Below are 27,971 nucleotides of genomic sequence, written 5' to 3' on the forward strand. Positions count from 1 at the left end.
GGATTTTCCATGGAATTCCTGGAATTTGGAGTCGGATTTTGCAGGAATTTCATGGAATTGGGATCGGATTTTCCTGGAAATTCCTGGAATTGAATTTTCCTGGAATTTCCTGGAATTTGAATCGGATTTTCCGGGAATTTCCTGCATTTGGGATCGGATTTTCCAGGAAATTCCTGGATTCGGGATCAGATTTTCGGGGAATTTCATGGATTTAGGATTGGATTTTCCAGGAAATTCCTGGATTTTGGATCGGATTTTCCGGGAATTCCATGGAATTGGAGTTGGACGTTTGGAATTGGATTTTCCATGGAATTCCTGGAATTTGGAGTCGGATTTTGCAGGAATTTCATGGAATTGGGATCGGATTTTCCTGGAAATTCCCGGGAAATCCAATTCCGTGGATTTCCTGGAAAATCGGATCCAGAATCTGTGAAATTCCCAGCCTGTCCCGGTGTATCCCGCTCTATCCCGGTGTTTCCCGGTCGCTCCCGCCGCCGCCAGGGGGCGCCGCGCCCCCGGGAGCGTTCCGCGCGCGCTCCACGCCCCCAAGGCGCGCGCTCCGCCGGGGTCACGTGGTTCCCCGCGCGTCACGTGATCGGGGCGGCGGCGGCGCGCGGGGGCCGCCGGGAAGCGCCGGGCGGGACCGGGCCGGGATCGGGATCGGGATCGGGCCCAGCGCAGCCCCGGCGCTCCGTGACTCGCCGGCGGCTCCTGGGCTCCTCCATCGTTCGCCGGTGGCGGCAGCCAAGAGATGGTCCGGGCCTAGCGGAGCGGCCAGCGCAGGTGAGCGCGGCCGGGCCCGGCCTCCCGCCGGGAGCCGCGGTGGGGCACAGCCCGGGAGGGCGGGGGTCCCTCCCCGGGCAGCGCAGCCCGGGGCATTCCCTGGAACGGGGACTCGGGGCGGGCTCGGGGCCGGCGGGGCCGCTGCGCTGCCCTCCCCGCTGAGGGAGTGAATCCTGTTCCGCTCATTGCCTTGGTCAGGGCTTTGTTGCTTCCGCTTTGCTCTCCCGGTTCGGCACCGGCACGGGCTGCGGGGCTCTGGGGGCGGCTCTGGGCGGCTTCGCGGGGCTGCCGTGCTCGGGGAATTGGCTTCGGGCGGCTGCTGCCGCCGGGCAGCGAGGGAAGAGCCGCGGGTCCGGACACAATCCCGTCCCGGAGTGAGCGGGTGGCTGTTGCGTAAAGCCTCATCCTTGGGGGGGTTGTGTAGGGCTTTGGAAAAGTCGCTTAACGGTCCTGGGCTCTGGGCTGACTTCTTTCCTTTTTTGCCATTTTTCAATGAGCAAAACAAAGCGAGAAAGCGTTGAGAGGTGTAAGCCGGGTATTGGTGCGTTCAGTGCTGTGCCTGTGATTCTCTTCGGGAGACGAGCAAGGGGTTCAGTGGATTTTGGGGGAGAACTGAGCGCTTGTGCCAAAGCTCGCTCCCAGCCTGGGCAGGTGCTGCGCAGTGGAAAGGGAAAAGGGGCAGGTGTGGGACCCACTGCCCCCCCAGCTCATCTCTCGCCTTATTACGGCCTTGTTTGGTCATTTTCTCGGGAGTGCCGGTGCTTTGGAGCATTCCCGTGTTCCCAGTGCTGGCAGGCAGGCGCCCACCTGCCCCTGTGGGACTGCCCAGGCCCTTCCTCAGTGCCAGTCTTTGGAATGAGCTGGTTCTGCTGGGGCCTGGGTGTTCATTTGTCACCTGGGCTCCCTCCCGGCTACTGAACTCCTCTCAGGTGTATTCCTGGTTCCTGACATTCCTTTCAAACTCCCGAATTCTTCTCTCAGCTCCCTGGCAAATGGGGCTTTGCAGCCTGGGGGAGTTCTTGCAAAACGGGGTCCAGTGAAGCGCTCTGCAGGAGTGGTTGTGCACCTGAGCGGTCATTTAATTGTCCCCTCTAATGAGGGAAACGTGATTAAACTGCCGGTGCTGTGCTGCTGTTGTGTGTCGGCCTCGAGGTGTGAGACAGTCGCGGTGTCACACTGGAGTTGTTTAGTGGCTGGACTGGGACTGGGACAGGTCTTGTTGGTCAGGAGCAAAAGGGAAAATTTATCTTTTGCCTTGCTTAATATCTTGGCTTTATTGATGTATCAATGTCAGTTTTTGTCATTTGCTGCCTCCTGCACAGTGTGTTTGCAGCTCGGTGTGAGAGCAGACTCTCCCCTGTTGGGGAGTGAGACAATCCTGGAATATCCTGAGCTGGAAGGGACCCCCAGGGATCACCCAGTGCCACCCCCGTCCCTGCCCAGACCCCCCAACAACCCCAGCCTGGGCATCCCTGGCAGCGCTGTCCCAGCGCTCCTGGAGCTCTGGCAGCCTCGGGGCCGTGCCCATTGCCTGGGGAGCCTGGGCAGTGCCCAGCAGCCTCGGGGGGAAGAGCCTTTCCTGATCTCCATCCTAACCCACCCCTGGCCCAGCTCCAGCTGCTCCCTGGGTCCTGTCCCTGTCCCAGGGAGCAGAGATCAGAGCGGGAGGCCCCGATGTGTTCTGACCTCACACTTCTCTACCAGAACAAACCCAGTGCCCTCAGCAGCTCTTTCGTGGTCCTTCCCCACCCTTCCCCATCCCCATGGCCCTTCTTTGGATGCTGCCAGCTTTGTATCTTTTGTATATTGCGGCAGCCAAAAGTGCCCCCAGGACTCCAGTACAGTTGAACAGCAAGGAAAGAAAACAGTGGATTTCAGCTTTGATCTCAAAAGCTGTCTCAGGCCCCTGATAGTGCCTCGAAATGTCTTTGCAGTTGTTGCTTTATGACTTGTGTCGAACACGGAGAGAGTGAGACTGAGCCCCTGGGCTCAGCTTCTGTGTGAGAAGCCACACGGCAAGCCAGAAAAATGATTTCTATTTCTATGTTTAGCATTCTTCCCAGTTCCAGTGAGCTGAACTTGCTAAAACACGAGAAAAGCCCAGTGAAAGAGGAGCTGGATTTCTAGGACGTCTTTCTGGGAAGCTGGAACGTGCAAATGCTCGCGCGAGGTTGCGGCCCAGCTCTTACTGAGAAGCTGCCACATTTCTGGCTGCACAAACCATCGAGTTTGCTTCCTGAGGGCTTTGTAGGTCAGGAGCTGCAGCAGAAACCTGTCCTGCGGTTCCCCTGGCCCGTGGCAGGGTGCCCCTTGCACACCAGTTGCTTCTGTGGCTGCTGGCGGGCGCGTTGTGCCCCAGGGTTTTCCAGCGGGGGTGCTGCCGTGTGGGATGTGACTAAGGACACGTGTGACCTGCGCCTCACTGACGGAGACAGCAGCTCCTGGCATCTTCTGACGCCTGGCAGCAGGGCCTCTGGGGCCAGGTGATGGTGGAACTGCTGTCATTTTGTCCCCCACTGCATTCTCAGCGCTTAGGAGAAGTGCCAAAGCTGCTCGTGGCTATTGCTGCTGCCTCCCTCCCTTCCCTTCCTGCTCGTCCCCTTGCTTTGGGAGGTTTGTAATCATTACTGCTCGTGCTCTTTGCTCCAGATCGGCAGAAATGTACAGTGTTGAGGGCGGAAATCCTGAGAGTTGAGTCTTGGGAGCTGAGCCAGGAAAGCAGCACCTCTGCCATGGGCAGATCGGGCACGTGGAGAGAGCTCGAGCAGCTTCCAAGAGGCGCCAGCAATGTGTGTGTGGAGCTGGGAGGAGCAGGAGTTGCAGTGTCGTGTTTGGAGTCCCCCTGGGTGAGGATGTAGGAATAGACTGGAGTTTTTGGTGACTGAGGTTTCTCTTCTGTGGCAATAATTGTTCTTGGCCACGTCATTTCGGTTTGTTCCTCGCCTGTGGTTTGTTCTACAGGCCTGTTTCCTTTCTCTCCTGCTATGGTGTCTCAGTTATCTTCAGCAGAGGCTCAGCAATAACTAAACTTGAGCTTAGATACTTAAACTTCAGTTCAGAGTAGGTACACGGCAGAAATCCTTCCCTGTGAGGGTGGGCAGGCCCTGGCACAGGGTGCCCAGAGCAGCTGGGGCTGCCCCTGGATCCCTGGCAGTGCCCAAGGCCAGGCTGGGCACTGGGGCTTGGAGCAGCCTGGCACAGTGGGAGGTGTCCCTGCCATGGCAGGGGTGGCACTGGATGGGCTTTGAGGTCCCTTCCCACCAAGGCCTCGCCTTCCTTTGCCTTCAGTGTCTGCCTCAGAGTTTGTACCCCAACCAAAGTGAGGTTGGTGTCACCTTCTCTAAACTGGGAGAACAGATCACTCCAAGCTGTGGGGAGATGGAGAGGCTGTAGGATGGAGAGGGTGCAGCCCTGCAAACGCCGAGCTGTGGGGTTGCTGCTTTCAACAGCCTCGTTGTTCCTGCGGACACAGCTCAAGGTGGGTCTGAGAGAGACAAACTCTGCTTTTGGGGGTTTGTGTTGATGAGGAGGGGAGGGGAGGTCACTGCTCTGCTTCTTGTAACTGCTGGGGCAGAGCCAGGAGCCCAAGGCAGGACAAGGGCAAAGCAAACCTCTCCGAGCTCTTGGGTTCTCTTCATTCCCAGATATTCTGATTCCTGCCCGAGTCCAAGTTCATTGTGCTGTGCAGGATGTGATTTTAATCAGGTTTTAGTGCTGCTTTAGCTGAGTGTTTCTAGGGCTTGAGGATGAAGCCAAATGCTCTGCAGTGAAAAAGTGATGGATGTTCAGCACGAGATTCTCTTCAGGAACTGGCACGAAAAGTGGTTGCTGAAGCCGAGGGAGGAGCAATTCACAGCTTGGCTGGAAGAGGGAGAAGTGCTCACTGCTGGTCTGTCACTTCATCCTCATGAGTGAGTCTGGGAGCTGCCGAGATCGGCCAGGCTGCAATTTCAGATCGTTTAGATGGGCTGGCCTTGACAAATTCCTATTTTGGTGCCTGGAGCAAAAGCTGAAGGTGGCAGGAAGTGGCAGCAGTGGCAGGGAACTGAAGTGACACCAGCCTGAGCTCAGAACTCCTTTTGGTTGTGACCTCGAGCAGTCCCTGGGCTGGGTGAGTTCCCCTTGTTTGTAAAGGAGAGGAGGCCAAACAGTTTTGCAGAGCTTCAGAAGAGCAGCTGAAGAAGTGCAGCAGGAAAACGGGAGCATCTTCCCTCGCCTGATTTCGGAAGATGCCCGGGGGATTTTAGCAGAGCGAGAGCTGAAGCTGAGTGTGCGATCTCCCTGCTGCTGCAGGTGCCTGGGGACGGGGCAGGCAGGGAGGTCTGGCTCAGGAGGAGCAGGAATCGGATTGTTCTGAGGAGAAACCTCCTCCAGGCTTTACCAGCTCCTGGCTGCAGCTCCTTTGGGTTTGCTCTCTTGACTCTGAGAGTCCCAGGCTGGCAGTGAGAATTGGGCAGTTTGGGACTTGGGTGTTCCGTTGCAGCATTTGCAGCCGAAGCTGCTGCTCTTGGTTGTAAAAGAGAATTTTGGGGATTTCTCTGAAGGCAGAACCAGCTGCAGCTGTTGGAGGGCAGCAAATTGAGCAGTGGGATGGTTCCCATGTGAAAGTGTTCTGGTTCCTGAAGGTCTGTTTGCCGGAGTGCTGTGTGTACGTGGTGTTCCTGCCCGTGTCCTGAGTCCAGAGCCAAGCTGGAGCAGCTGTGAACATCTGCTTGAACCACACCTCGATGGAGAAGCGATTCTTCACTGGGGAGAACCGACTTGGAATGGGTCACTTAAGCAATTCTGCATTTTCCTAGGGAGGCAAACGAGCAGCACGTGAGGTGTCAGAAGTGTTTCGAGTTTGGCCACTGGACGGATGAATGGGAAGAGAAAATACCTGCCCAGGCCTTCAGGGACAGCTCCGCTGGCCAAAATCCTGAAGGAGAAAGAAAAGCAACTCCAGCTGCAACAGAGGTAAGCCTGGCAGGGTGGAGTGGCTGGTTTAGCAATGAAATCAAAGCAAAGATGTTGTCCCAGCCCATTTCCCGTGGCCTTTCCCTCCAGACCGTGGGATGTGTGTTCCTGTTAGAGCTGCTCGGTGTGTTGAGTGAAATCCCAGAGGATTGAAATGAGCACTTTAATTTAATGGAAGCCTTTCATTAACATGGGCTCACCTGAAATCACTTCAAACTGGTCTGGCCCATGTGAAACAAAAACCGTGCACTGAGCCAAAGTTAAAATGGGTGGAGCCTTTTTGGTAGTGGAGCAGTTGCCTGAACTCCTTGGTTCTTTGATTTCATGGTTTTGTGCTGTCCAGGCAGGTGGGGCTGAAAGCTGCCCATGTATTTCCAGCAAAGCAGCAATTCTGGTGCTGTGTTCAGATTTGCTGTTCAAAGCTGTGGTTAAACCCGGCCCAGCCCTGCTCCTGCTGCTCGCTGGGAGCTGCGGGGCTCAGACAGGTGAAGGAGAGTTGGGTTGGCAGCTGGAGCTCAGCACAAAGCAAAACCATCTCGCTGAGTTGCACAGCGATTTCCTGTGGCAGCCGAGAAAGTGGGAGGAGCAGAGAAACCTCAGCAGAGCTCTGCTGGGGCACCGGAGCTCCTTCCCACTTTGCCCTGGGAATGCATTTTAATGCTTCCTCCCAGGTTCACGATGGTTTCAACGAGCACACCCAGAGGCAAAAGGAACGCAGCCCATCGGTTTGCCACGAAATTCCAGCGGGCCGGGCTCACCTCTGCCCTGCTCCGCTTGGATTTTGGGAGCTGCAGAGGGACAGGGGCACTGCCAGCGCCGCTCCTGGCACCTGGAATTCCTGAGGGCTCGGTCACTGCCCCTTGCAGCGCTCCCAGTGCCAGGATGGGAGGATGGAGAGCATTCCCAGCTTGTGCTGCCTCGCGATGGGGCAGCGAAGGGTGGCACTGGGGCAAGCAGGGCTCTTTGGCCCCCTCAGCTGCTCCAGCTCAGCAGCAGGTGTGAGTCCGGCCTGAAAGCCTGCCTGGAGCGGAGGCTCCTTAGCTTGTGAGCGATGGAAAGCGATTGATTCGGAAATGAATTTTGATCCAGTGAGGAATTGGGAAGTAATTAGAATCAGCCAGTATTGTGGCCAGGTCGGGAGTGCTTGGACTCTGACACTTGGCTCCAGTTGGAGGCAGAGTCTCTTCAGAGACTCGAGATTTTTAGGCTAAGGTTGAGTTAAAGGCTCCGATTGTTTCCTTGTTGCTTTTCTGCCCCGTTTCTGGTAAATTCTGCAGCTTACCACTGAAGGAGGGTGAATTGAGGGTGCAATTGCTTATTCTGGTCCTTGGCCTTGGCTCTGAGTGTGGCATCACTTAATGGGAGAGTTACAGGCCTGGCCAGGCTGGCACTAAAGGAGGTTTTGGGCTCTCCGTGAGGGACACGTGCTGGGACAAACCATCTTGTGCAAGGGAGCCTGAGTAACCCCCAGGTGGGAGCAGGTTTAATCCTGGTGCACCGCGCTGGCTGCTCAGGGCTCGGGTAACCAGGAGCTCCTCAGCTGTGCCAGGAGGGATCCCGTTCCTCGGCTGCCAGTGCTGCACTTCCAAGGATGGAGCTTTTCCTTCCTGGAGAAACAACTTCCTGGGCCACAGCAGAGCTTTTTGTGCCGCCTGCTTTGGGAGGTTCTTCCTTGCCCGTGGAGAAGTTGGGTCTCGCCCAGGTCTGCTGTGGAGCACCGGTGCCACCACCTTTGAAGAGCCACCCTGGAGGTGTCAGTGAGCCCCTCAGTGCCTGCCCAGCCTAGAGCAGGGCTGGGAGGGCAGGGGGCTCAGGGAGTGCTCATTGCTGGTGGTGTTGGAGCTCTGAGCCCAGCCCTGAGCTGGGTTTGTGGCTCTGAGGGCACGGGGAGTGTCCGGAGCAGGCCTGGCCTGGGCAGAGTAGGAACTCCTGGAGTAACTCCTGAGTAACCCACACCTTCCACGCGAGAGGGAGGCACTCCCAGAGTCAGGCGCTGTCTCCTCAGAGGTGCTTTGGGGTTTAATTCTGTTCTCACAGTGACTCCTCTCACCTGGGAACCCCATGGTTACCTAGAGAGGGTCTGAGGCCTTAGGGATGTAAATATGGACAGGAGGGGTTGGAATCTGCCTATCAGGGAATCTTCCCCTTGCCCACAGGAGAGTGTGCAGAACTCTTCTGTGTGATGAGAAGGTTTTCATCCTTCAGGTGTGAAAATAAAAAACGGGAGAAATCTCGTTTTTCTGGCAGCACACAAAGAACTTTCTTCTGTGTCAGCACTACAACTCTGTGAGGGGATGAACACCTGGGAATCTGAAAGGCACATACCTGGAAATCATCAATAGGAATGGATTTTTCTGCTTCTTTTTGCACTGGAAAGAAAGGTGAAAGTTACAGGCTGAGTCAAGCTTTTACCCTTGATTTCAATCCATTCAGTTATTGCCAAATATGGCTACACACAACTTTTGTACCCTTTTCTCCTGTGCCTTGTGCATCCCAGCTGCTGCTGTCCATACAAAGGGAGGCAAAGGGGAGAGCAGAGCATAAATAGCACAGAAAATGAGAGGTGAATTGCTGGGTTTTCCTCCGCTTTGCTCTGCTTTGCCCGGCACTGAGCTGCCCAGTGCCCTTGGAACATTGAACTCAGCCTCACTGTGCTGCTGTTAGTTCATTTTCCTATTGCATTCATCAGAGCCATTAGTTCCCCCCCTTAATTAGCGCTGGAGAAAGTGCTGCAGAAAAGAAGACCAAGAAAAAAAAGGTATGTGGGGACTGGTGGAGACTGGTCCTGCACCGGTGGGGGCCGGTCCTGCACCGGTGGGGACTGGTCCTGCACCAGTGGGGACTGGTCCTGCACCAGTGGGGACTGGTCCTGCACCGGTGGGGGCCGGTCCTGCACCGGAGGGGACTGGTCCTGCACCGGTGGGGACTGGTCCTGCACCGGTGGGGACTGGTCCTGCACCAGTGGGGGCCAGTCCTGCACCGGTGGGGACTGGTCCTGCACCGGTGGGGACTGGTCCTGCACCGGTGGGGACTGGTCCTGCACCAGTGGGGACTGGTCCTGCACCAGTGGGGGCCAGTCCTGCACCGGTGGGGACCGGTCCTGCACCAGTGGGGACTGGTCCTGCACCGGTGGGGGCCGGTCCTGTACTGGTGGGGACCGGTCCTGCACCGGTGGGGACCGGTCCTGCACCGGTGGGGACCGGTCCTGCACCGGTGGGGGCCGGTCCTGCACCGGTGGGGACTGGTCCTGCACCAGTGGGGACCGGTCCTGCACCGGTGGGGACCGGTCCTGCACCGGTGGGGACTGGTCCTGCACCAGTGGGGACTGGTCCTGCACTGGCTGTTCCAGCAGGACTTTTGCAGGGGGGGTGGCAAAAGTGACCTTTGCGAATTAATTTTGGTTTTGGTTTTACTGCTTTGAGCCTGGTGGAGGCTTTTGTCTGACAGGCATCTGGAGAATTTCTGCTCCTCCCTGTCCCAAAACTCGCGAGTTTTTACTCTCTGTTTCCCTCCCTGCTGGTTTTGCTCGCCCTGCGTGATGTTGCTGGAGCAGTAAAAGTCTTCCTCCGTCTGCCTCAGAGGGCATCGGGAGGCTCTGAAACAAGGCTGGCTCAGGGGTTCTGCTCCCTCAGGGCTCCACCTGCCCATCCTGCTCTGCCTTGGGCTCTTCCCATTCCCTTCTCCTGCCACTTCTCTCTCTCTCAAGCTCTGTGGAGAGAATGCAGGAAAACATCGAAAAAACTCCAAGCCCAGAACCAGACAAAACCCCCTCGATGCCAAACTCAGCCAAAATCCAGGAAATAACCCTGCCCTCTCCAAGCCCTGGTTGGAGCCAAGAACTCCTTGCACATTGTTTGTACTTTATGTTTCCTTGGGAATTTGCTTTCTTAGCAAACGGAAAGGAGGAGCAGCCAGAGCTGTGGCTCTGACACCGCTGGCATCGTGTTGGGAGTTTGACTCCGGGGAAAGGCTGAGCAGTACCAGCCCCAGCATCTCTTCCCCTTTACTGTCAGTTCTCTGGCTGCCAGTCTGACCTCAGCCCGTTTCCAGGAGGGGTTCCAAGGGCAGGCCTTTGCTGGGTGTGGCAGGCAGGACATGAGGCGGAGCAGAAGCCCAAAGGGCTCCTTTATTCCAGGCTGCCCTGTGGAATGTGCTTTGTTGGAATGCTGGGCTGCTGGCTCCGCGTGGTTTAGCCAAGGCTGCTTTCCCAGAAGTGCCAGTTTATTGCTGCAGTTACTCGGGACTGGTGAGATCACAAATTAACTGGTTTGGAGCTGGGCAGCTCAGGCCTCTTCCTGCCTCAGCTTCCTCAGGTGCTGCAGCCTGTGCTGGCATCGTGATTTGCAGAGTGTTGGAGCTCCAAAGCAGTGCAACAATGAGCAGAGCAGAAGGGTTCGTGGAGAACGGGGTGCTTTGGGCACTTTTCCCTTGAAAGTTTAAAACTCTTGTAAATTTGAATGGTTCTCCAGCTTCTATGCAGGCACAGAGTCCATCAATATCAATCCCTCTCCAGATGGTTTGCTATTTCGATGTTTATGTTGAGAAGGATTAAGTGTGGGGAATGCAGCACATTTATCACTTCCAGATTTCCAATGAAACTCTGTACAAGCTTGGCTTCTGGCAGGAGGAGCAGGAGCTCTTTTGCCCAGAGTGTGTTTGTTTTGCTCTAAGCAGTACTGAGGGAGCCCAGGCCTCAGCAGAAGAACAGGCTGGGGCAGAGCAGCTGCTGCAGAGCCCTGGGAGCCCCGGGGACAGAGCTGCCTCCAGCTGCTCCTCGGCCCCCGTGTCCCACGCGGGATGCTGGAGTTACCCACTGCGAGCCCCCTTGGGACTGGAGCACAGTAAATCTGCCTGTCTGAAGGGCAGGATTGTGTCCTCAGTCCCTCCTCGTTCCTTCCTTTCCTCAGGCCCCACCACTGTGGCTTGGGTGGCAGTGGCACGTTGGAAAGCCCTGGGGGTGCCAGCTGGGGGTGAGAGCTCGGGGTGCCAGCCCAGGCTCCACCAGCACTTGGCCCACACTGGGGCACAGATTGAGAGCTGAACTCTTGGGAGCTTGTCCTGAGGAGGATGAGTGGTACCTGCTGGCGAAATTCGGTGCTTTCCCAGAGCTGTGATAAACCCCAAAGTCTTAGACTGCCAGCCTACAGCCTCTGCACCGTCACATTCCCCAGTTGCATTTTGGATTGGAATTTTACCTGCTCCCGCCTGCGTCCTCCTGCTGGCAGTGCCAGCAGCCCACGTGCTGCCTCTCCTGAGAGCAAGTTCCTGCCTGTTTCCTCTGCCAGCCCCAGCTCTTGCTTCCCTCTGGCAGAGGCAGCTTTAGGTGCAATATCCTGATGTTTCTGGGAGTGGGTTTTGGAATAAACCTCCACACGGGCTGTCCATGGGTTGCTGCTATGGATTCTGTGAAAGGTGAGCAGGAAAAGCAAGTTCAGAGTTATTCAGGGGATCCTCTGATTCCTGCCCATCTCATGGAGCTGCTCAGGCTGAAACTACTACTCCCATGCTTTTTATTTTCCTCCTCTTAGTGCTGTTTTTTCCCCAGGTAAGTCAGTGCTGGAGCAGCCCTGTGGGTTTATCTGTAATGAGCAGTGGTTGTGTCTGCACACGGAGATAGCAGATTCCAGCTGTAGTGTGCAAACGTCGGTGCTTTGTGCCTTAGTGCACACCCACATTTGTCAGCTGACAGGGCTGATGCGGTGAGAAAACCTCGCACTCTCCAATAACCTGAGCACAGGCACTTCCTGCGTTGTTACATTTAACCAAAGCTCTGATAAAAAATACTGCATTAATTTTTCTAATGGAGACCAGATTCCGCATTATCATAATTTACGTTTTTGGATAGTCTTTGATTGACTCTGGTGGGAAGGGAGGTGGATCAGTATCTTGTACTTTAGGGAAAGATCTAGGGGAGAATTGAATTGTACTTCCTTGGAATTCACATCACCCCCCCTTGGTGGGAGATGTTGATCTTGAGAACAACAAGCAGAGAACAGCCCAGGAAGGGCTGAACGTGACAAAACAGTGCAGAGCATACAGAAATCCTCTTTGCTGTGTTCATCATTCTGTCTTCATCTTGGATTGTTTCCACCCTTCTCCTGCACCTGGAAGTCACAAGCATCCTGCAGTGGCAGGTACTCTGGGTTCTTCTGCCAGGAGTAGTCTAAGAACAGCTTTTGCTGGGAGCAGCTCTGCCCTTGCTGAAATCACTGCTGAAACCTCCCCTGACTCTTGCAGCGCCAGAATTTCAGGGTGGCCGTGGTGAGGCAGGGACTGAGCCTGGTTCATTGTCCCCAGAGCTCGGGTAGTACAGGACAGTCAGGCCAGTAAAGCCCCTGCTCAGGGCTGGGAACGAGATCCTGGCCAGCTTTCCCTCTCTGCCCCTCTCTGCAGTCCTGCTGGGCTATGTCATGCTACTGTGTTACAGCATCGTTCCATGTCTTTTTTTTTTGTTTTTTAGGAAATAATGCCGGATATTGGCAGTCAAGGGCGATGGAGCGAGGTGAGCAGTGAGCGGTGGACAGAATGAGTTGTTACGGCCTCGGTGTCAGTTTTTGGTGCAGCTCTAAGCATCCGTTGTTGTTTGTGTGTTTTAGGTGGTCCACTTGCAGGATGTCCTGGCCCTGGATGCTGGAGGGTGCAAGCCTAAGGTATAGGTGTGGTGTACTTCAGTCGGAGCAGGGAGGCTGTGGTTTCACAGTCTCTCAGCATGTTTCGTGTGGTTTTGCTTTGCTTCTCTGCAGGTGCTGCTGCCGCCCTGGGCGTGCCAAGGGACAGAGGCGAGCAGGTGAGTTGCATTTAGGTGGGGTGGCTGATAGGCCAGCGGTCTATGGCAGCGTGCTGAGCGTGTCCCTTTTCATTGTGCAGGCTTGTCCTGGCCACCTCCAGAGGCAGATCAAGATTTGAGGTGAGCCGGGGCAGTGGTGTGGAGTAGCCCGGGGATGCTCTTCTTGAGGGCAACAGTGACGTTTTCTGTTTTGTTGTCTTAGGTCCCGTGAGCAGGTGTGGAGCTGAAGCTTGGAGAGAGCAGGTAAGCGCTGAGCCTCGGCAGTTTCGAGGGAGGGGGCCTTGCGGAAGGGGTCTCTTTTGGCGTGTGTTGTCAGAGGCTGAATTTTCTCGTTGTTCGCCGTCTTTCGCAGCTGCCAGAGCGGACCGTGGGGAACGTGGTGACATCTGAGGTGCTGATGCATTTTTTCTGTCAAGGATGGATTTTGTCCATTTGTCTTCAGAAAGCTAAGTGTTGGGAGCGGTGGTTGGGAGAAGGGAAAGGCCTTTGGAGTTCCAGGAGGCAACTGGAAGTTAGCTTAGAGGAGAGGGCTGTTGTGGGAGGGTCCCTTGGAAGTAAAGGGAGAGGGTTTCTCCTCAGCATCACCCGAGCCTTTGCTGGGCAGGGCAGTTCCCACCCATCTCTGTCATCGGCCTTTGAGTCTCGCCGTCATCGTGGATCTTTTTGCCCGAGGAGCTCGCCTTCGGGTCTGGCACGATCGCCACGGTCTCCATTTTACCTCCTCGCTGCCGTAGCCGCCCGCGGGCATCTTGGCCACTTGCTGGTTGGTCACGTTTTGCAACGTCACTTCAGCCTTTGGTGGCAGAGTCCTTCCCTGGGGATCCCTTTGTATCACCTGGCAGTCATTGCCTCCTTCTCTAGGCCTGCCGAGCTTCTCAAGCATCCTCTGAGCAGCTTTGGCACTGGCTTCTTGGAAGGAGTTACGTTTCACTGTCGCGTGCTGTTGCCACAGAGCCTTCTTTCCCTCGGCATCGCCAGCCTCTGGCGCATCTTGCTCTAGCAATCTTGTGCCCATTGCTGGGCAGGTTCAGCTCGTGGCTGTGTTATGTCATTTGTGTCTGTGTTCTGTAGTTTGTGTCCATCCTCTCCTGTGTCACAGGGCTTTGTTACGTCTCGGTGCTTTCTCGGCCTCGTTCTGGGCCGTAGCGGCAGCGGGGATCTCTGCTCGCGTCCTTTCCCGGATCGGGCTCATTCCGGCATCTTTACAGTTCTGCTTTGGAGAGCAGAAGAAGTACACGAGATGTTCTCATCCATCTTCCTTCTCACTTTTGGTAGTATCTTTGTTTCATGGGCCATGGACTTCTCTGGACCCTCCTCACTGTGGTAGTTCCATAGGTTCCATTGCCTCAAAGCAGATCGGGTCTAGAATTTATCTTCTGGAGAGTTATCTCAAGTCCTCGTGTCATCTTTGCTTCTATTTGGTGTGCTTACACTTGGAGCTGCCCTGCCCTGGCACGCAGAGTCCTGGCTGGGTTGAACAGTTGTAAAACTTTGTGGTTCATCTCGTGTCTGTGGGGGTTTGTGTAGAAAACTTACGGGCCTGGTGGATGGGGATAACTCCGAGCTGTCAGCTCCTTGTAGACTGCCTCATGTTGTCTTGCAGGTCCCCAAGGCCGATTCCGATCCCTGCAGTCACCGATGCTCCCGCTTTTCCCAGAATCTGCCCTTCCACGGCAGGGAGCAGCAGTTGGAAGATGTGTTGAAGCGTCTTCATCCGTGGAGTGTTGTGAGTAAGGGCTGCAGGCAGTGTGTGAGCTGAAGAAGGGGTGTCTGTTTGTGAGAGTGTGTGTCTGTCTGTGAGAGTGTGTGTCTGTCTGTGTGTGCGTGTGTCTGTCTGTGTGTGCGTGTGTCTGTCTGTGTGTGCGTGTGTCTGTCTGTGAGAGTGTGTGTCTGTCTGTGAGAGTGTGTGTCTGTCTGTGAGAGTGTGTGTCTGTCTGTGAGAGTGTCTGTCTGTCTGTGAGAGTGTCTGTCTGTGAGAGTGTGTGTCTGTTTGTGTGTGCGTGTGTCTGTCTGTGTGTGCGTGTGTCTGTCTGTGTGTGCGTGTGTCTGTCTGTGTGTGCGTGTCTGTCTGTGAGAGTGTGTGTCTGTCTGTGTTTGCGTGTGTCTGTCTGTGTTTGCGTGTGTCTGTCTGTGAGAGTGTGTGTCAGTCTGTGAGAGTGTGTGTCTGTGTGTGAGTGTGTGTGTCTGTCTGTGTTTGCGTGTGTCTGTCTGTGAGAGTGTGTGTCTGTCTGTGTGTGCGTGTGTCTGTCTGTGTGTGCGTGTGTCTGTCTGTGAGAGTGTGTGTCTGTCTGTGAGAGTGTGTGTCTGTCTGTGTTTGCGTGTGTCTGTCTGTGTGTGTGTGCGTGTGTCTGTCTGTGAGAGTGTGTCTGTCTGTGTTTGCGTGTGTCTGTCTGTGAGAGTGTGTGTCTGTGTGTGCGTGTGTCTGTCTGTGTGTGCGTGTGTCTGTCTGTGAGAGTGTGTGTCTGTTTGTGTGTGCGTGTGTCTGTCTGTGAGAGTGTGTGTCTGTCTGTGAGAGTGTGTGTCTGTCTGTGAGAGTGTGTCTGTCTGTGAGAGTGTGTGTCTGTCTGTGTTTGCGTGTGTCTGTCTGTGAGAGTGTGTGTCTGTCTGTTGAGAGTGTGTGTCTGTCTGTGTTTGCGTGTGTCTGTCTGTGTGTGCGTGTGTCTGTCTGTGAGAGTGTGTGTCAGTCTGTGAGAGTGTGTGTCAGTCTGTGAGAGTGTGTGTCTGTCTGTGTGTGCGTGTGTCAGTCTGTGAGAGTGTGTGTCTGTCTGTGTGTGCGTGTGTCTGTCTGTGAGAGTGTGTGTCTGTCTGTGAGTGTGTGTCTGTCTGTGTCTGCGTGTGTCTGTGTCTGCGTGTGTCTGTCTGTGTGTGCGTGTGTCTGTGTGTGAGTGTGTGTGTCTGTCTGTGAGAGTGTGTGTCTGTCTGTGTGTGCGTGTGTCTGTCTGTGAGAGTGTGTCTGTGAGAGTGTGTGTCTGTGTGTGTCTGCGTGTGTCTGTCTGTGTCTGCGTGTGTCTGTCTGTGAGAGTGTGTGTCTGTCTGTGAGAGTGTGTGTCTGTCTGTGTCTGCGTGTGTCTGTCTGTGAGAGTGTGTGTCTGTCTGTGAGAGTGTGTGTCTGTCTGTGAGAGTGTGTGTCTGTCTGTGTGTGCGTGTGTCTGTCTGTGAGAGTGTGTGTCTGTCTGTGAGAGTGTGTGTCTGTCTGTGTCTGCGTGTGTCTGTCTGTGAGAGTGTGTGTCTGTCTGTGTGTGCGTGTGTCTGTGTGTGCATGTGTCTGTCTGTGAGAGTGTGTGTCTGTCTGTGTGTGCGTGTGTCTGTCTGTGTGCGTGTGTCTGTCTGTGTGTGCGTGTGTCAGTCTGTGAGAGTGTGTGTCTGTCTGTGTCTGTGTGTGTCTGTCTGTGAGTGCGTGTGTCTGTCTGTGTGTGCGTGTGTCTGTCTGTGAGAGTGTGTGTCTGTCTGTGAGAGAGTGTGTCTGTCTGTGTGTGCGTGTGTCTGTCTGTGTGTGCGTGTGTCTGTCTGTGAGAGTGTGTGTCTGTCTGTGTGTGCGTGTGTCTGTCTGTGTCTGCGTGTGTCTGTCTGTGAGAGTGTGTGTCTGTCTGTGTCTGTGTGTGTCTGTCTGTGTGTGTGTCTGTCTGTGAGAGTGTGTGTCTGTCTGTGTCTGTGTGTGTCTCTGTGTGTGCGTGTGTCTGTCTGTGTGTGCGTGTGTCTGTCTGTGTGTGCGTGTGTCTGTCTGTGAGAGTGTGTGTCTGTCTGTGTGTGCGTGTGTCTGTCTGTGAGAGTGTGTCTGTGAGAGTGTGTGTCTGTCTGTGTCTGCGTGTGTCTGTCTCTGAGAGTGTGTGTCTGTCTGTGTGTGCGTGTGTCTGTCTGTGAGAGTGTGTGTCTGTCTGTGTCTGCGTGTGTCTGTCTGTGTGTGCGTGTGTCTGTCTGTGAGAGTGTGTGTCTGTGTGTGAGTGTGTGTGTCTGTCTGTGTGTGCGTGTGTCTGTCTGTGTGTGTGTGTGTCTGTCTGTGTGTGCGTGTGTCTGTCTGTGAGAGTGTGTGTCTGTGTGTGAGTGTGTGTGTCTGTCTGTGTGTGCGTGTGTCTGTCTGTGTGTGTGTGTGTCTGTCTGTGTGTGCGTGTGTCTGTCTGTGAGAGTGTGTGTCTGTCTGTGTCTGCGTGTGTCTGTCTGTGAGAGTGTGTGTCTGTCTGTGAGAGTGTGTGTCTGTCTGTGTGTGCGTGTGTCTGTCTGTGAGAGTGTGTCTGTCTGTGAGAGTGTGTGTCTGTCTGTGTGTGCGTGTGTCAGTCTGTGTGTGCGTGTGTCTGTCTGTGTCTGCGTGTGTCTGTCTGTGAGAGTGTGTGTCTGTCTGTGTGTGCGTGTGTCTGTCTGTGTGTGCGTGTGTCTGTCTGTGAGAGTGTGTGTCTGTCTGTGAGAGTGTGTGTCTGTCTGTGTGTGCGTGTGTCTGTCTGTGAGAGTGTGTGTCTGTCTGTGAGAGTGTGTGTCTGTCTGTGTGCGTGTGTCTGTCTGTGTCTGCGTGTGTGTTGACTGGTTCTAACCTTGTGTGTGTGATTTTTGCCTTTCCGTTTTTTCAACTGATTTTTAACTTTATGATAAGCAAACACCCAGCTGTGAGGGGTTTTTTTTCCTCCCCCATCTGGGTTTTGTTTTCCCTTGGTCCCGTCCTGTCTGCGAGGCGATGTTCATCGCCAAGGTTTGGGTGCAGCCAAACAAAGAGCCTCCCTAACAGGGTGGAGAGTACCCAGTGGAGGTCAGGAGTACAGGGAAAAGGTGCACCAGCCCTTACACCACGCCTAACAGCACCATTTTCCCCCCAGCAGCAGCACAATGCAGCAACCCTGGAACCCTCCCTGCAGCACAGCTCGGTAACCCTGGTGCTGGGATAACCCTGGAACCCTCAGAGGAGGCCAAGCCCCACACCAAAAAGGTGGGGATGGCATCTGCAGGCTGGAGAGTGACAGGTACGGGGTGGGGGCTGGGGCGTGTAGAGCAGGAGTGAGGGGTTCCAGGCAGCAGGAGCAGTGCGGGGTATAAAGTAGAGGGGGTGAAAGGTGAGGGGATAAAGGGACAAAAGTCAGGGAATCAAAGGTTGGGGGGTCAGGGATCAAAGGTCGGGGTGTCAAGGAATGGGTCAAGGGGTCAAAGGTCAGGGCTGGGGCTCAGGATTGGAGGTTCCAGCATGATTTTCCATGGTGGTTCCCAGTGTGGGGACACGGGGTGTGGGGTCAGTGGTGCCGGGGGCGGGCAGGAGCCCCGTGGGCAGTGGCCGGCAGCGGCGGGGACGCCTCCGTACGGTCGCGCCCCTCCACTGCCAGCAGAAGCCCCCCCGCGCCGTGCGGTGCCCGGCCGCACTCCTTGCCCTCCCCGCCGCTGCCTTCCCGCACTCCCACCGCACCCCCTGCTCCCCTCCAGCCCAGGGAAATGCAGGAAAACACAAAATCATCGAGGTGGAACAGTCACCGGAGCTGCCCGAGCCATCCCCCCGCCTGAAGGCGGCAGCTGCCCAGAGCCAGGGGCACCCAGCAGGATGCAGCTCCTCTTTCCCGGGAGCTGGAGGCAGGGTTTCCCAGGCAGGGGGAGCAGGGAGAATTTCAGCTCCCAGCAGCTCTCTGTGAGTGCTGGATGGACTCTGGGCTGAGCCAGGTGGGAGGTGTGGGTGGTGGTCATGTCCCCAGGAGCTGCTCAAATCCACCTTAAACTCCTGGAATGGTCTGTGCTGGCAAGAACCTTACAGACCATCCTGTTCAGCCCCTTGCCATGGTCAGGGACACCTTCCTGGGGTGTCTGTGCCAGAGTGGTGGAACGGGCAGGACTTTCTCCCCGAGCCCAGTCCCGGGCAAGATTGGGGTTCCCATGGGAAGAAGCCTGTGAGCTGCATTTCCGGAGCTGGGAGCCTCCATGCCTGGGAGTGTTTCCAGTGCTGCTCTTTGGCTTTCTCCATAACTGGGCATGATGTTTCTCCCCAGAGCAAGGTGGTTTTCCCTGGATTGTTGGGGTTACACACTGGCTGTTTGACAGCTCTGTTGTCTCTTTCTCCTGAATGGAAGAGCGAGGAACGGGGGATGCTCCCGACTGTCCCAGGGATGTGGGAACAGCCCAGTTCCAGTGAGGAATGGGACGCCCAGCTCGTGGCGTGTGCCCTGAGATGGTCTTTGCTGTTGTTTTGTCCTTAGAGCCTGTTGGAGTGCTGGCCTGGATTTGGGAGGAGCCAAGTAGCCTGGAGCAGTGAGGTTTTTCCTGTCAGAAATCCATGCTGGGGATGTTTTCCCTGGCTGTCCCAAGGGGAAGGAACAGCTCTGGAGTTTTTGCAGCCACAGGCTGGGGATGCATCCCCTGAAAACCAGTTCAGGATCGTTCATCTGACTCTGTCCCTGACCTGTGGCTTCCAGGGAGCCTTCTGGTCTTCTGGATATTCCCAGGAGAGGATATTTCACCACCTGACTTTTAAGCCGGGAATTCCAAACCCAGTAAGTCGGTCACATTCTATGGGAGCTGCCCCAATGGTGGGATGGCAGAGGGCACACCCCACGCTGCTGTTTGGGACATTCCCGACTGGAACGGGAGCCAGCTGGGCATTTTGGAGCGCTGAGGCCACCAGGGCAGCCTTGAGTGGCATTCCCAGGCAATGCTGAGGCATCCCATGCCTGTGGCACGTGGCAACACATGCCTGATGCGGAGCAGAGAGAGGAAGGGAGAAATTCTGAGTTGATGGGAGGAATGGAATTGGGCTTTCCAGAATGGAATTGGTACAGGTGCTGATGGGATCGTGGAATCATGGGGTGGCTTGGAAGGGACACAAAGACCCTCTGGGCTCTGTTATCCCATCCCGTGGCAAAGAACACGTCCAAAACTGCCTCCTCACCCTCATGGAATGGCAGCGGGTGTTGGGAGCTCTGGCAGGAGCACCTGGAGACCAGGTAAGAATAGCAATGGCATTGTTTTGGCTGCTGCTGGATGTGGTTTTCTCTTTTCAAGATGTTCCTCTGATTGATGTTTTCACAGTAGCTTGCTAGGCCTCATTTGAGGATAATTCCAAGAATTTGGAAGTCGTTGGAAAAGAATGAGGAAAAAAGGTGAACCTGATCCATTTCTAGTAATTCTGAACTTCTCTTGCAGCACCGTTCCAGGGGAAAGCTGGTGAAAGGATAAAGATGCAGAGGAACAAGTGTTGTAAACCCCCCTGCCTCCCTGACAAAGCAAACCTTTCTGCAATCCCAGTAAATCTCTTGGAGAAACTGTGGGATCATAAGGTTTCCTAGGAAAGGAAAACTAAGGGCAGAGATGAGGAAAGAGGCTTCCAATTAACAATGATTTGATGGAGGTAGGAATGATTCTTGTATGTTTGATGCACCCCTTCTTATTCCTGGGATAATTTTAAGTGATTTCTTTAAAAAATCATTTCAATTTGGGAATTCAAATTAGAGAGGAAACGACGCAAAATAAATGCAGGGAGAGATCACAGAATCATCCTGGAATGGCAGAATAGTTTGGGTGGGAAGGGACCTTAAGGATCACCTCATTCCATCCACAGGGTGCTCCAAGCTGCGGCCAGCCTGGCCTTGAACACTTCCAGGGATGGGGCAGCCACGATTTCCCTGGGTTTACGGGCACAAGAGGGAATTTCCAGCAGGAACTGAGGGGTTTCCCTTGCTCTGCCTGGCCCTAGCAGGGCTTTGGGAGGCAGAGGCTGTGGGAACAGGAGCTTTGTCCACTGCCTTGGGGGAGTCTCTGATGTCCCAAAAGCCAGCAGAGCAAGTGGTTGTGGTTTAACATCCCGTTCAAAGGAGATGCCAGGCCAGGAACGGGAATGGGCTGCAGAGCAGGGATGGTGCCCAGCAGAGGGGTGACTGTCCAGGGGGTCCCAGCAGTCCATCCCTGCTGCCCAGGGTTGGGATGAGCAGGCTGGTGAGTGTCCCTGTGCTTGCTCTGCAGGATGAGGAAGCCAGGCCTGCTGAGGAGGAAGAGGAGGAAGTGTGTGAGGATGGAGACAGCGGCCACCAAAGGCTGGGGAAGGCACAGATCCAGGTAGGAGACGTTGCCTTGCGAGGAGAGGGACTTGTCTGTCCCGTTGGAATTTGGGGCGTGAGGCCAGTGGAACAAAGGGTTTGATTCCATTTTCTTACTCGGGTTTTCACGTGCCTTAAGAGAGCTTTGGGAAAATGTCATTATCCCTGATTGAGTCTCTGAAAAACAGGGATTGAAGCTTTCAGAAGGGGCCCAACCCTGCCTGCATGTATCCAAGTGCAGCCCCCCCTCCCTGTTTTTGTGTACAGCTGGGATGAGCCCTCAGCTGCTGTTACTTGCCAGCTCACAAGTTGTGTAGCTCAGAGCCTCAGCCATGAAGGGCCAGGCTGTGTTTAAAACAGCCCAAGGTGCCAGAGAGCTGGAGTAATTTCCTAGCAGGTAACTTGACTTGGAAGCTGCGTTCTAAAATGTGTCCACATTTAGTTTATGCCCCACATGGAGACACCTAAAGAAGCAGAGGTGGGGTGTTCCTCAGAAAAGAACATCCAAATTCTTTGGAGGTAGAGGGCTTAAAGTCTGAGTGGAGGTGCCTTTAGGACACTTCCATTCCAGTATCTGAATGGAATTTAAATGAAGTAGCCAAATCCTGACAAGCTTGTATGAACTCCAAAGCCTCTGCAAGGGTTTCACAGCCAGGGAAGGAGATAAGAGGCTGGAGTCTCTCCCCAAAACCTGGCTGCTGGTTTGTTTGGCCAGGCATAGGAATAATTGCGTATTCCCTGGGCTGTCCTTATGGGGAGAGGTTTACTTATGTGCCCTGGGTTTATTCAGTGCATCTTCAAAGTGATGGAAACTGATTTCATTGAAATGCCTGGGCTGCCAAATGTTTTCCCCAGGCAGAGCTCGCAGCCAGCCCAGTGGGAAGGGGTTTAGTGGCCATTTTCCTGCTCCCTTGGGCAGCAGCACTGGAGCACTCGCACCCAACCGTGCCCGAGGTGCCGAGTACTGGCAGGAGGCAAAGCCAGGGACTGGGCAGGAGGAGCTTGCAGTGCTCCTGGAAGCGCAGACCTGGAGCCGTGGGTTAGAACTCCCAGGAGCTGCTGCCTCACTCCAACCTCGTTTAAAGCTCAGCATCCCTCCTGCTCCCTTGGAATGATTGTTGCTTCTGTTGTTGCTCTTTCCTGATCCATTATGATTATTGTTGTAAATTCCCACTCCATTTCTTCCATAGCCCTTTGCTTCCCAGAGGTGGTGCTTTAGGCAAGCCCCTCCAGCCTGGGAAGGGGCTTTTGGCTCCAGACTCATTCCCAGTCCCCATGAGCAGCTGGAGCTGTGCTGTCCCCAGCAAGTGCCTTTCCTTCCTTCCCTGCTGCACTTTGGCTTTTCGAGGGCTCTCTAGGGGGCTGAGGGAGAAGTTCTTTGTCATTCCAGGGCAGCATAAGCCCTGATCCCACTAAAAGCAGGAGGAATCATTTCATCCTTGTTTTTGGATACACCTTTGGTGGTTTCTCTCTTTTGCTGACGCTGTGTGGTGAAGCAGCAGCTCCCTGGAATAACTTTGATTTGTAAAACAATGAATTCCCTGCTGGAATCCCAGTCCCAGCCCCCCAGATCAAGGTGCAGTTTAAGGCCTTACACCCTGACCAGGACAAGTTCCTGTCCTTAGACATGGAAAACAGGGGAAAACTCAGACTGGATTGGAGCCAGCATCCAGAATGGGGAAAGTGAGGCAGCATGCTTGGCCCAGGCTGGGGCTGGTACAGGGGGTGTTCCCCGTAGGATGACACCCATGTGGAGCAGATCCTTCTCTTCCTTTGTCCAAAGTCCCATGGCAAAGGAGCAAATAACCCACAAGTGGGGCCTGGAAGGAAAAACGGTTCTGTTAAAATTAGGCAAAGAATGCACTAAGAAAAAATGGACATCCTTTTTATGTATGAAAGAGAGTAGGGGAAAAATGTTGAAAAAGAGCTCTTTTATTTGGTGCCACCTCTCATTTTTTTATGGATCAAACCCTCTAGTGAGCAATCAGAACAGGAGTGGGAAAGCCAGGAGCCTTTGACTTCCACAGTGGACTTAATTTCCATGCTTAATTTCAACAATTTCTTCTCTCTCTCAGGACAGGAAAACCCACTTAACTTGTCCCATCTTTGCCAAAAGCTTTGGTGTTTGAGCAGCCAAACCCAATGGGCTCTGGCCCCACCAGCCTGTACTGGAGGGCCCCTGGTCCTGCCTGTGGTGTGGGATGAATCCCCAATTGTCCCCAGAGGGGGCTGCCCTGGTCCCTGCAGTGCCCAGCACCTGAGACACAGAGAGAGCCCTGTCCACAGGGGCTCCTTGTCAGGAATGTGGCAGCAGCCCCAGGAGCAGGCTGGAGGTGAGAACTGGGGCTGTGTTTGAGACTGACCAGGTCAGCTCAGTGTTTACCTGTGGGGGAGTTTGGCCCCCCACGCTGAGTTGAAGCGGGATCAGGGTGACAGATGCTGCATTTTGGGCACCCTGAGAGTTTCTCTCCCCTTGGAGATTTCCTGCGGGGATGGGGCAGGGCAGGGAGCAGAATTAACCCTGCACCTCCCATGGGCACTGCTGGCCTTTGTCTCTCTGTTGTGCCATCAGCCTGTGGGAATTTGCTGCTGCCGCTGCCACCCCACCTGGGGCTGCGTGCTCCTGGCAGCCCTTCCCAGCCCCACACCCGAGCTCCAGCGCTGCCTCCAGGCTGGGTTGGGAGAGTTTGCTGGGAATGTGCCTCATCCCTGGGAGTATCCTTTCCTTCCAGAGTGGATGGATGGAGCTTCTGGGCTTGTCAGCTTCAGAGTTTGCTTGCAAAAGTCACTGCAGGGAAGAATGACAAGGAGGTTTGTCAGAGTGGTGTTGTCAGACCCCACCTGCCAGTCTGTGCTTTGGCTTGGAGGTTGTTGTGTATTGGCCCTGCAGGGAATGAATGTCCCCTTCCCACCTCAGCCCAGCAGATGCCAAGGGCTCTTCCTGGAGTACTTACTGTTTGCTTCCCTTTGGGATAACTTAATCTGCACCCTTCCATGAGCAATTCCTTGGCTTCTCCTGGAGAAAACCCCACGGCAGAGGCAGTCTGCAAAGGAGCCCAGAGCTGTGCTTGGAGCAGAGAGTGCTGAGAGCTGCGTGTGCCTCTGCTGCCCCAGGCTGGCAATATCCCCATGGCACAGACTGGGCAAATGGGATTAGAGGGAGCACAATCCCTTCCTGGAAGAGGTTTTCTCCTGTGCAGATCAGGCACAGGGCAGGAAGGGAACTTTGGAGATCAGCTGCTTTCCCCCAGAAAGCATCACTCACACCAGCATGGATGACATGACCTGTGCCTACTGCTCACCATGCACCCGGCCAGAATCAAGAGCAAAGGTGGGTTTGGGTGTGAGCACTTGAAATAACTTTGGAAGAGAAGAAATCACCTTTTGCTGCTTCTTTCTTTCTTGCAGATGCTGGGATTGCCTCTGGGCACGTGTGCTGAGCTCTCCCTGCAGGGAACTGTCAGGCCTTAACAGCTGTGAGGTTGTGTTCTTCTCAGTGGGGAACTGGAAATAATTTTTAATTAATTAATTGATTGCAGAAATGTTTGCTGAACCTTTCCCCTTTCCTGGTAGATCTTCTCTCTCTGCCTCTGAATTTACAGCTGTTCCCTGGTGTCATTGGCCCTGCCTGAATTCCTTGCAGCTCCTCACTGGGAAAACCTGGGATAACTTCGAGGGGACAGAGGAGACATTTTCAGCTGAAAACCTGGGGTGACTGAGAGGGGACACAAGAATTGTTTGTGTAGGAAAATGGGAGGGGATGTCGAGGGGAGCGAGGTGGCATTGTTGAGGGAAAAGCTGAGGTGATGATTAGGGGAGAGAATGCACATTTTTGGGGCAGAAAAGAGTTAATATTGTACAGGAAGGAAAAACTGGGGGGTAAAACTTGATGTAATCTGTAGGGGACAGAATGAAGATTTTGGAGCAAAAACGAGGTACTCAGTAGTAGACAAAGAAGGAAAAGTTTGGAGGCCAAACTTGACAAAGTCTCAAGAGCAGAGAATGAACACTTGGAGGGAAAAAGGAGGTGATGAGTACTGAGCATGTGGGGAAAATTTGGGGGCTAAATCTGAGCTAAGCTCTAGGGGAGAGCATGAACACACTGAGGTAACATGAGGGAATCAGTTGTGGGCAGGTAGGGAAACTTGTGTAAAAATAACTTGAAATCAGCTGTAGAAAGAACATTTTGAGGTAAAAATGAGGGAAGCAGTAGTAGACAGAGGTAAATCTTGATAGAAGCTACGTGGTAGAAAGGAAATAAATATTGAAGGAAAAAAGAGGGAAGCAGTAGTGGACAGGGAGGGGAATTTTGGGGGGTAAATGTTGAGGAGGAGTATTTTGAGGTAAAAAGGAGGTAATAAGTTGTGGACAGTTAAGGAAAATTTGGGGGTTAAACTTGAGGTCATCTCTAGGGAGAGTGTGACCACTGACATCAACTGAGGCAGTCACTGGGGCTAGGCAAGGAAATTTGGGGTGTAAAACTTGGGAAGATCTGTAGGGCAGAGAATGAACATCTTGAGGAAGCAATGAGGTGATCAGTAGTCAAGAGGAGGTAGAATGTGGGGGGCAAACCCTGAGGTCATTATGTAGGAACCATAAGTGGTTTTGAGAAAAAAATCTGACCTCATTTCTAGGGGACAGAATGAACATTTTGGGGGTAAGACAGACATAACCTGCGTGGTTTTGGTTTTAAAATCTTGTCAGTGTACAGGGGACAAAACAGACATTTGGGCAATAAAATCCGAGTTCATCTGTAGAAGAAAGAACTCATGTTTTGAGGTAAAAAGGAGGTGATCAGAACTGGGCAGGTAGGGAAAACTGAGGGGGTAAAATGTGAGGTCATCTCTAGGAGAGAGCAGGAGCATCCTGAGGTAAACTGAGGCAATTGCTGTGGACAGGTGGGTAAATCTGGGGGGTAAAACTTGAGGGAATCTCCATGGTAGAAAATGAGTATTTGGAGGTAAAAATAAAGTACTCAGTGGTGGAGACGTACGGAAAATTTTGGGGGTAAAACCTGAGGTGATCTGTAGCAGAGAGAATGCACTTGATGGGGTAAACTGAGGTAATCACTTATGGACAGGTAGGGAAGTTCGGAGGGGTAAAAATTGAAAGCATCTGTAGGGCAAAGAAGGAAAAGATTGAGGTGGAAATGAGGAAAGAGGTAGTAGTGGACAGGTGGGGAAAGTTTTGGGGCCAAATCTTGTGGTAGTCTCCAGAGCAGAGAAAGAATGCTTCCTTGGAAAAAATGAGGAACTCACAAGGAGACAGATGGGGACATTTTGGGGCTAAAAGCTCAGGGCATCTCAAGGTGAGGGAAGGACTGTTTGGAGGTCAACTCAGCACTCACTGTGTCCTCCTTCTTTGGCAGCAGCTGGCAGGGAAGGGAGAAGAGGCCTCGGGCTGGAGAGGGGCAGGAGAAAGGCACTGTGGGCAAAGGCACCTCCGTGACATCCCCAGGGCACCTGTGGGGAACACAGCGGACACTTGGGGAGCAAAGGGAGGTGATGGCATTGTCCCTTTGGGGGATGCTGGCATTTAGATCATTCCATCCGTTTGCCTGCTGAAATTGCCCAGCCCAGGGGCTTTGGCTGCCAGGGCAGCACAAAGATTGTTCCCTGGGTGGTGCGCAGATGAATTCTACCCCAAGCCCTGAATTCCCTGCTGAATTGCCACTGGAATAGCCTCCCAGCACCTCCTGGAGCATGGATATTCCCATGCAGAGCTGCCTATTTAACACCAGGTGTGTCAGGAACCAGCAGAGCTTCCAGGGAGGCTCAGCAGGGGCAGGGCAAGGACAGCTTCATGTTCCATAGAATTTGCTGTTTGTAACCCTCATCCCCCAGCCCCCCCCAATGTCCCTGGGGGCACCTGACAGAGTTCCCTGGAATTCAGCTGCCTGCACCCCCCGAGCCCGGGCTCCAGGTGATATTTTAAAGCAGGAGAAGGCGCTGGCTGGACGCGCTCCCAGCCCCTGCTGAGGCAGCCCCTGTGCCCTTCTCTCCCTGCAGGAGCTGATTTCATTCCAGAGCCTCAGGAGTGGCCTCTGCAAGTTCTTTTCCCTCAGGAAAGGGATGCACATCCCTGCCTTCAGGGCACCAGCAGTGGGAGCCACCTGGGAAAGCTTTCCATCAGTTGTGCAGTTCCAGCTGGCTCCCCAAAAACTCCCAACTCAATCCAAACAGATTTCTCTGACTCTGGCCTTTCATTTGAAGGCATCTCTGAGGGCATTGCTTGGCATTTCATTGCTGTGGGGGAAGCTTGCCTTGGCTTTAATGCTGCTGAGGGATGATGGCCTCAGGCTGGAAGGGAAGGCATTTTGGGTGGCTGGGACATAGCTGGCAGGAGTGTGGGAGGTCAGCACTGGGAATTGCTGTCTGAGCCCCTCTGCAAACAGCCCGTGCTGACGTTCCCCAGTGCCAGCTGTTCCTTGGGGCATTTTTGGGGTGTCAGTGGGGTCTGTCGGGGCTGAAGCATCTGCGGGTGCCTGTTCAGAGCAGCCCCTGGCCGAGGGGCCGCGGGCAGCCCTTTATCCATGTCCATCCCAGCGCTGCCCGGGCAGCCCAGTGCCCGTTCCCAGGATGTGTGTTTGGCACGCTGCGTGCCACAGGCAGGACACTGCAGGCACAGCTCCTCTCTGTAAATCCAAAGCACAAGAGCTGCTGCTTCCCTTCCTGGGCCTCCCAGCCTTCTCCTTCCCCCTGTTCCCTGCCAGCTGGGACACACAGAAGGAGCACCAAGGACCACTCCTGGCAGTGAGCAGGAGTCGCTGAGAGCTCTGTGCAGCTCTGGGCCACAAAAGCTGGCCCGGCCTCAGCAGCCCCTGGGATTTTGGGCTGTGAACACTCACCTGTGGGAAAGGCCCCTCTGCAGGCAGGAGCAGCCCTGACCCTCTCCAGAAGAGCTTTGGCTGTGGACCAAGTGAACCCTCAGCACTTGCCTTGCTCATTTCTCCCTGCAAAGGGCCATGGAACAAGCACCTTTCCAGCTCTTGGGCAAATCCTGGAAAGGGCAGGAAATCAGGTTATGGGAAGAGTTCAGTGCTGTCACACAACTGCTCACCTGTGTTGTTGCATGATCAGATGCTGGCCATGGAGCTCTGCCCTGGGGCCATTGCAGGGGCCGCGGTGGAAAGCAGCAGCAGCATCAAAGAAGGAGCTGTATTTGCATAGGAATGACCTTGCTGGCACTTGGCCTTCCTATCCCAGGCAGGACATTGCCAGGAGCTGCGATTGCCTTGGCTGGAGCAGGGGATTGAGAATGCCCAGGTGTGGGTTCAATCTCCAGCTGAGGCGTTCACCTAAGGCTTCGACTTGGTGGTCCTTGTGTATCCATTCCCACTCAGGATCTCCTGTGCTCTGGAAATAAAGAAGAAACACTTTTCCCTGCACTTTTAAAGCCAGAGGTTTTTGCATTGGAGCGTGCAAGCCCCAGAGAAAGCGGGGGGGAGGAAGGAG

The 27,971-nt window shown here is 54.4% G+C and overlaps 1 protein-coding gene across 13 annotated transcripts; it reads left to right on the forward strand.

The window, feature by feature from the left end:
* Positions 1-600: 600 nt before the first annotated feature.
* On the forward strand, positions 601-27,904 carry LOC116437998. 13 transcript variants are annotated; one of them, XR_004237558.1, is made up of 14 exons: positions 614-783; positions 5,583-5,739; positions 12,200-12,241; positions 12,336-12,389; positions 12,483-12,526; positions 12,607-12,646; positions 12,729-12,769; positions 12,879-12,917; positions 14,130-14,252; positions 17,332-17,472; positions 18,685-18,978; positions 19,628-19,832; positions 20,444-20,536; positions 23,926-27,904. XR_004237558.1 is itself a non-coding variant. In XM_032096467.1 (9 exons), the coding sequence occupies exons 2-7, from the start codon at positions 5,642-5,644 to the stop codon at positions 17,999-18,001; spliced, it is 504 nt and encodes a 167-aa protein (XP_031952358.1). In that variant the 5' UTR covers positions 601-783; positions 5,583-5,641; the 3' UTR covers positions 18,002-18,122; positions 18,685-18,978; positions 19,628-19,809. The 13 variants fall into 13 exon arrangements, 11 of the variants coding, with proteins under 11 accessions (XP_031952358.1, XP_031952360.1, XP_031952361.1 ...); XR_004237557.1 differs by lacking the exon at positions 23,926-27,904 and having other exon boundaries at positions 615-783; positions 20,444-22,364; XM_032096467.1 differs by lacking the exons at positions 12,200-12,241; positions 12,607-12,646; positions 12,729-12,769; ... (1 more) ...; positions 20,444-20,536; positions 23,926-27,904 and adding an exon at positions 17,924-18,122 and having other exon boundaries at positions 601-783; positions 17,332-17,438; positions 19,628-19,809.
* Positions 27,905-27,971: the final 67 nt, after the last annotated feature.

The sequence above is a fragment of the Corvus moneduloides genome, chromosome Z (genome assembly GCF_009650955.1).
Source record: "Corvus moneduloides isolate bCorMon1 chromosome Z, bCorMon1.pri, whole genome shotgun sequence".
In the NCBI taxonomy this organism is placed as follows: domain Eukaryota; kingdom Metazoa; phylum Chordata; class Aves; order Passeriformes; family Corvidae; genus Corvus; species Corvus moneduloides.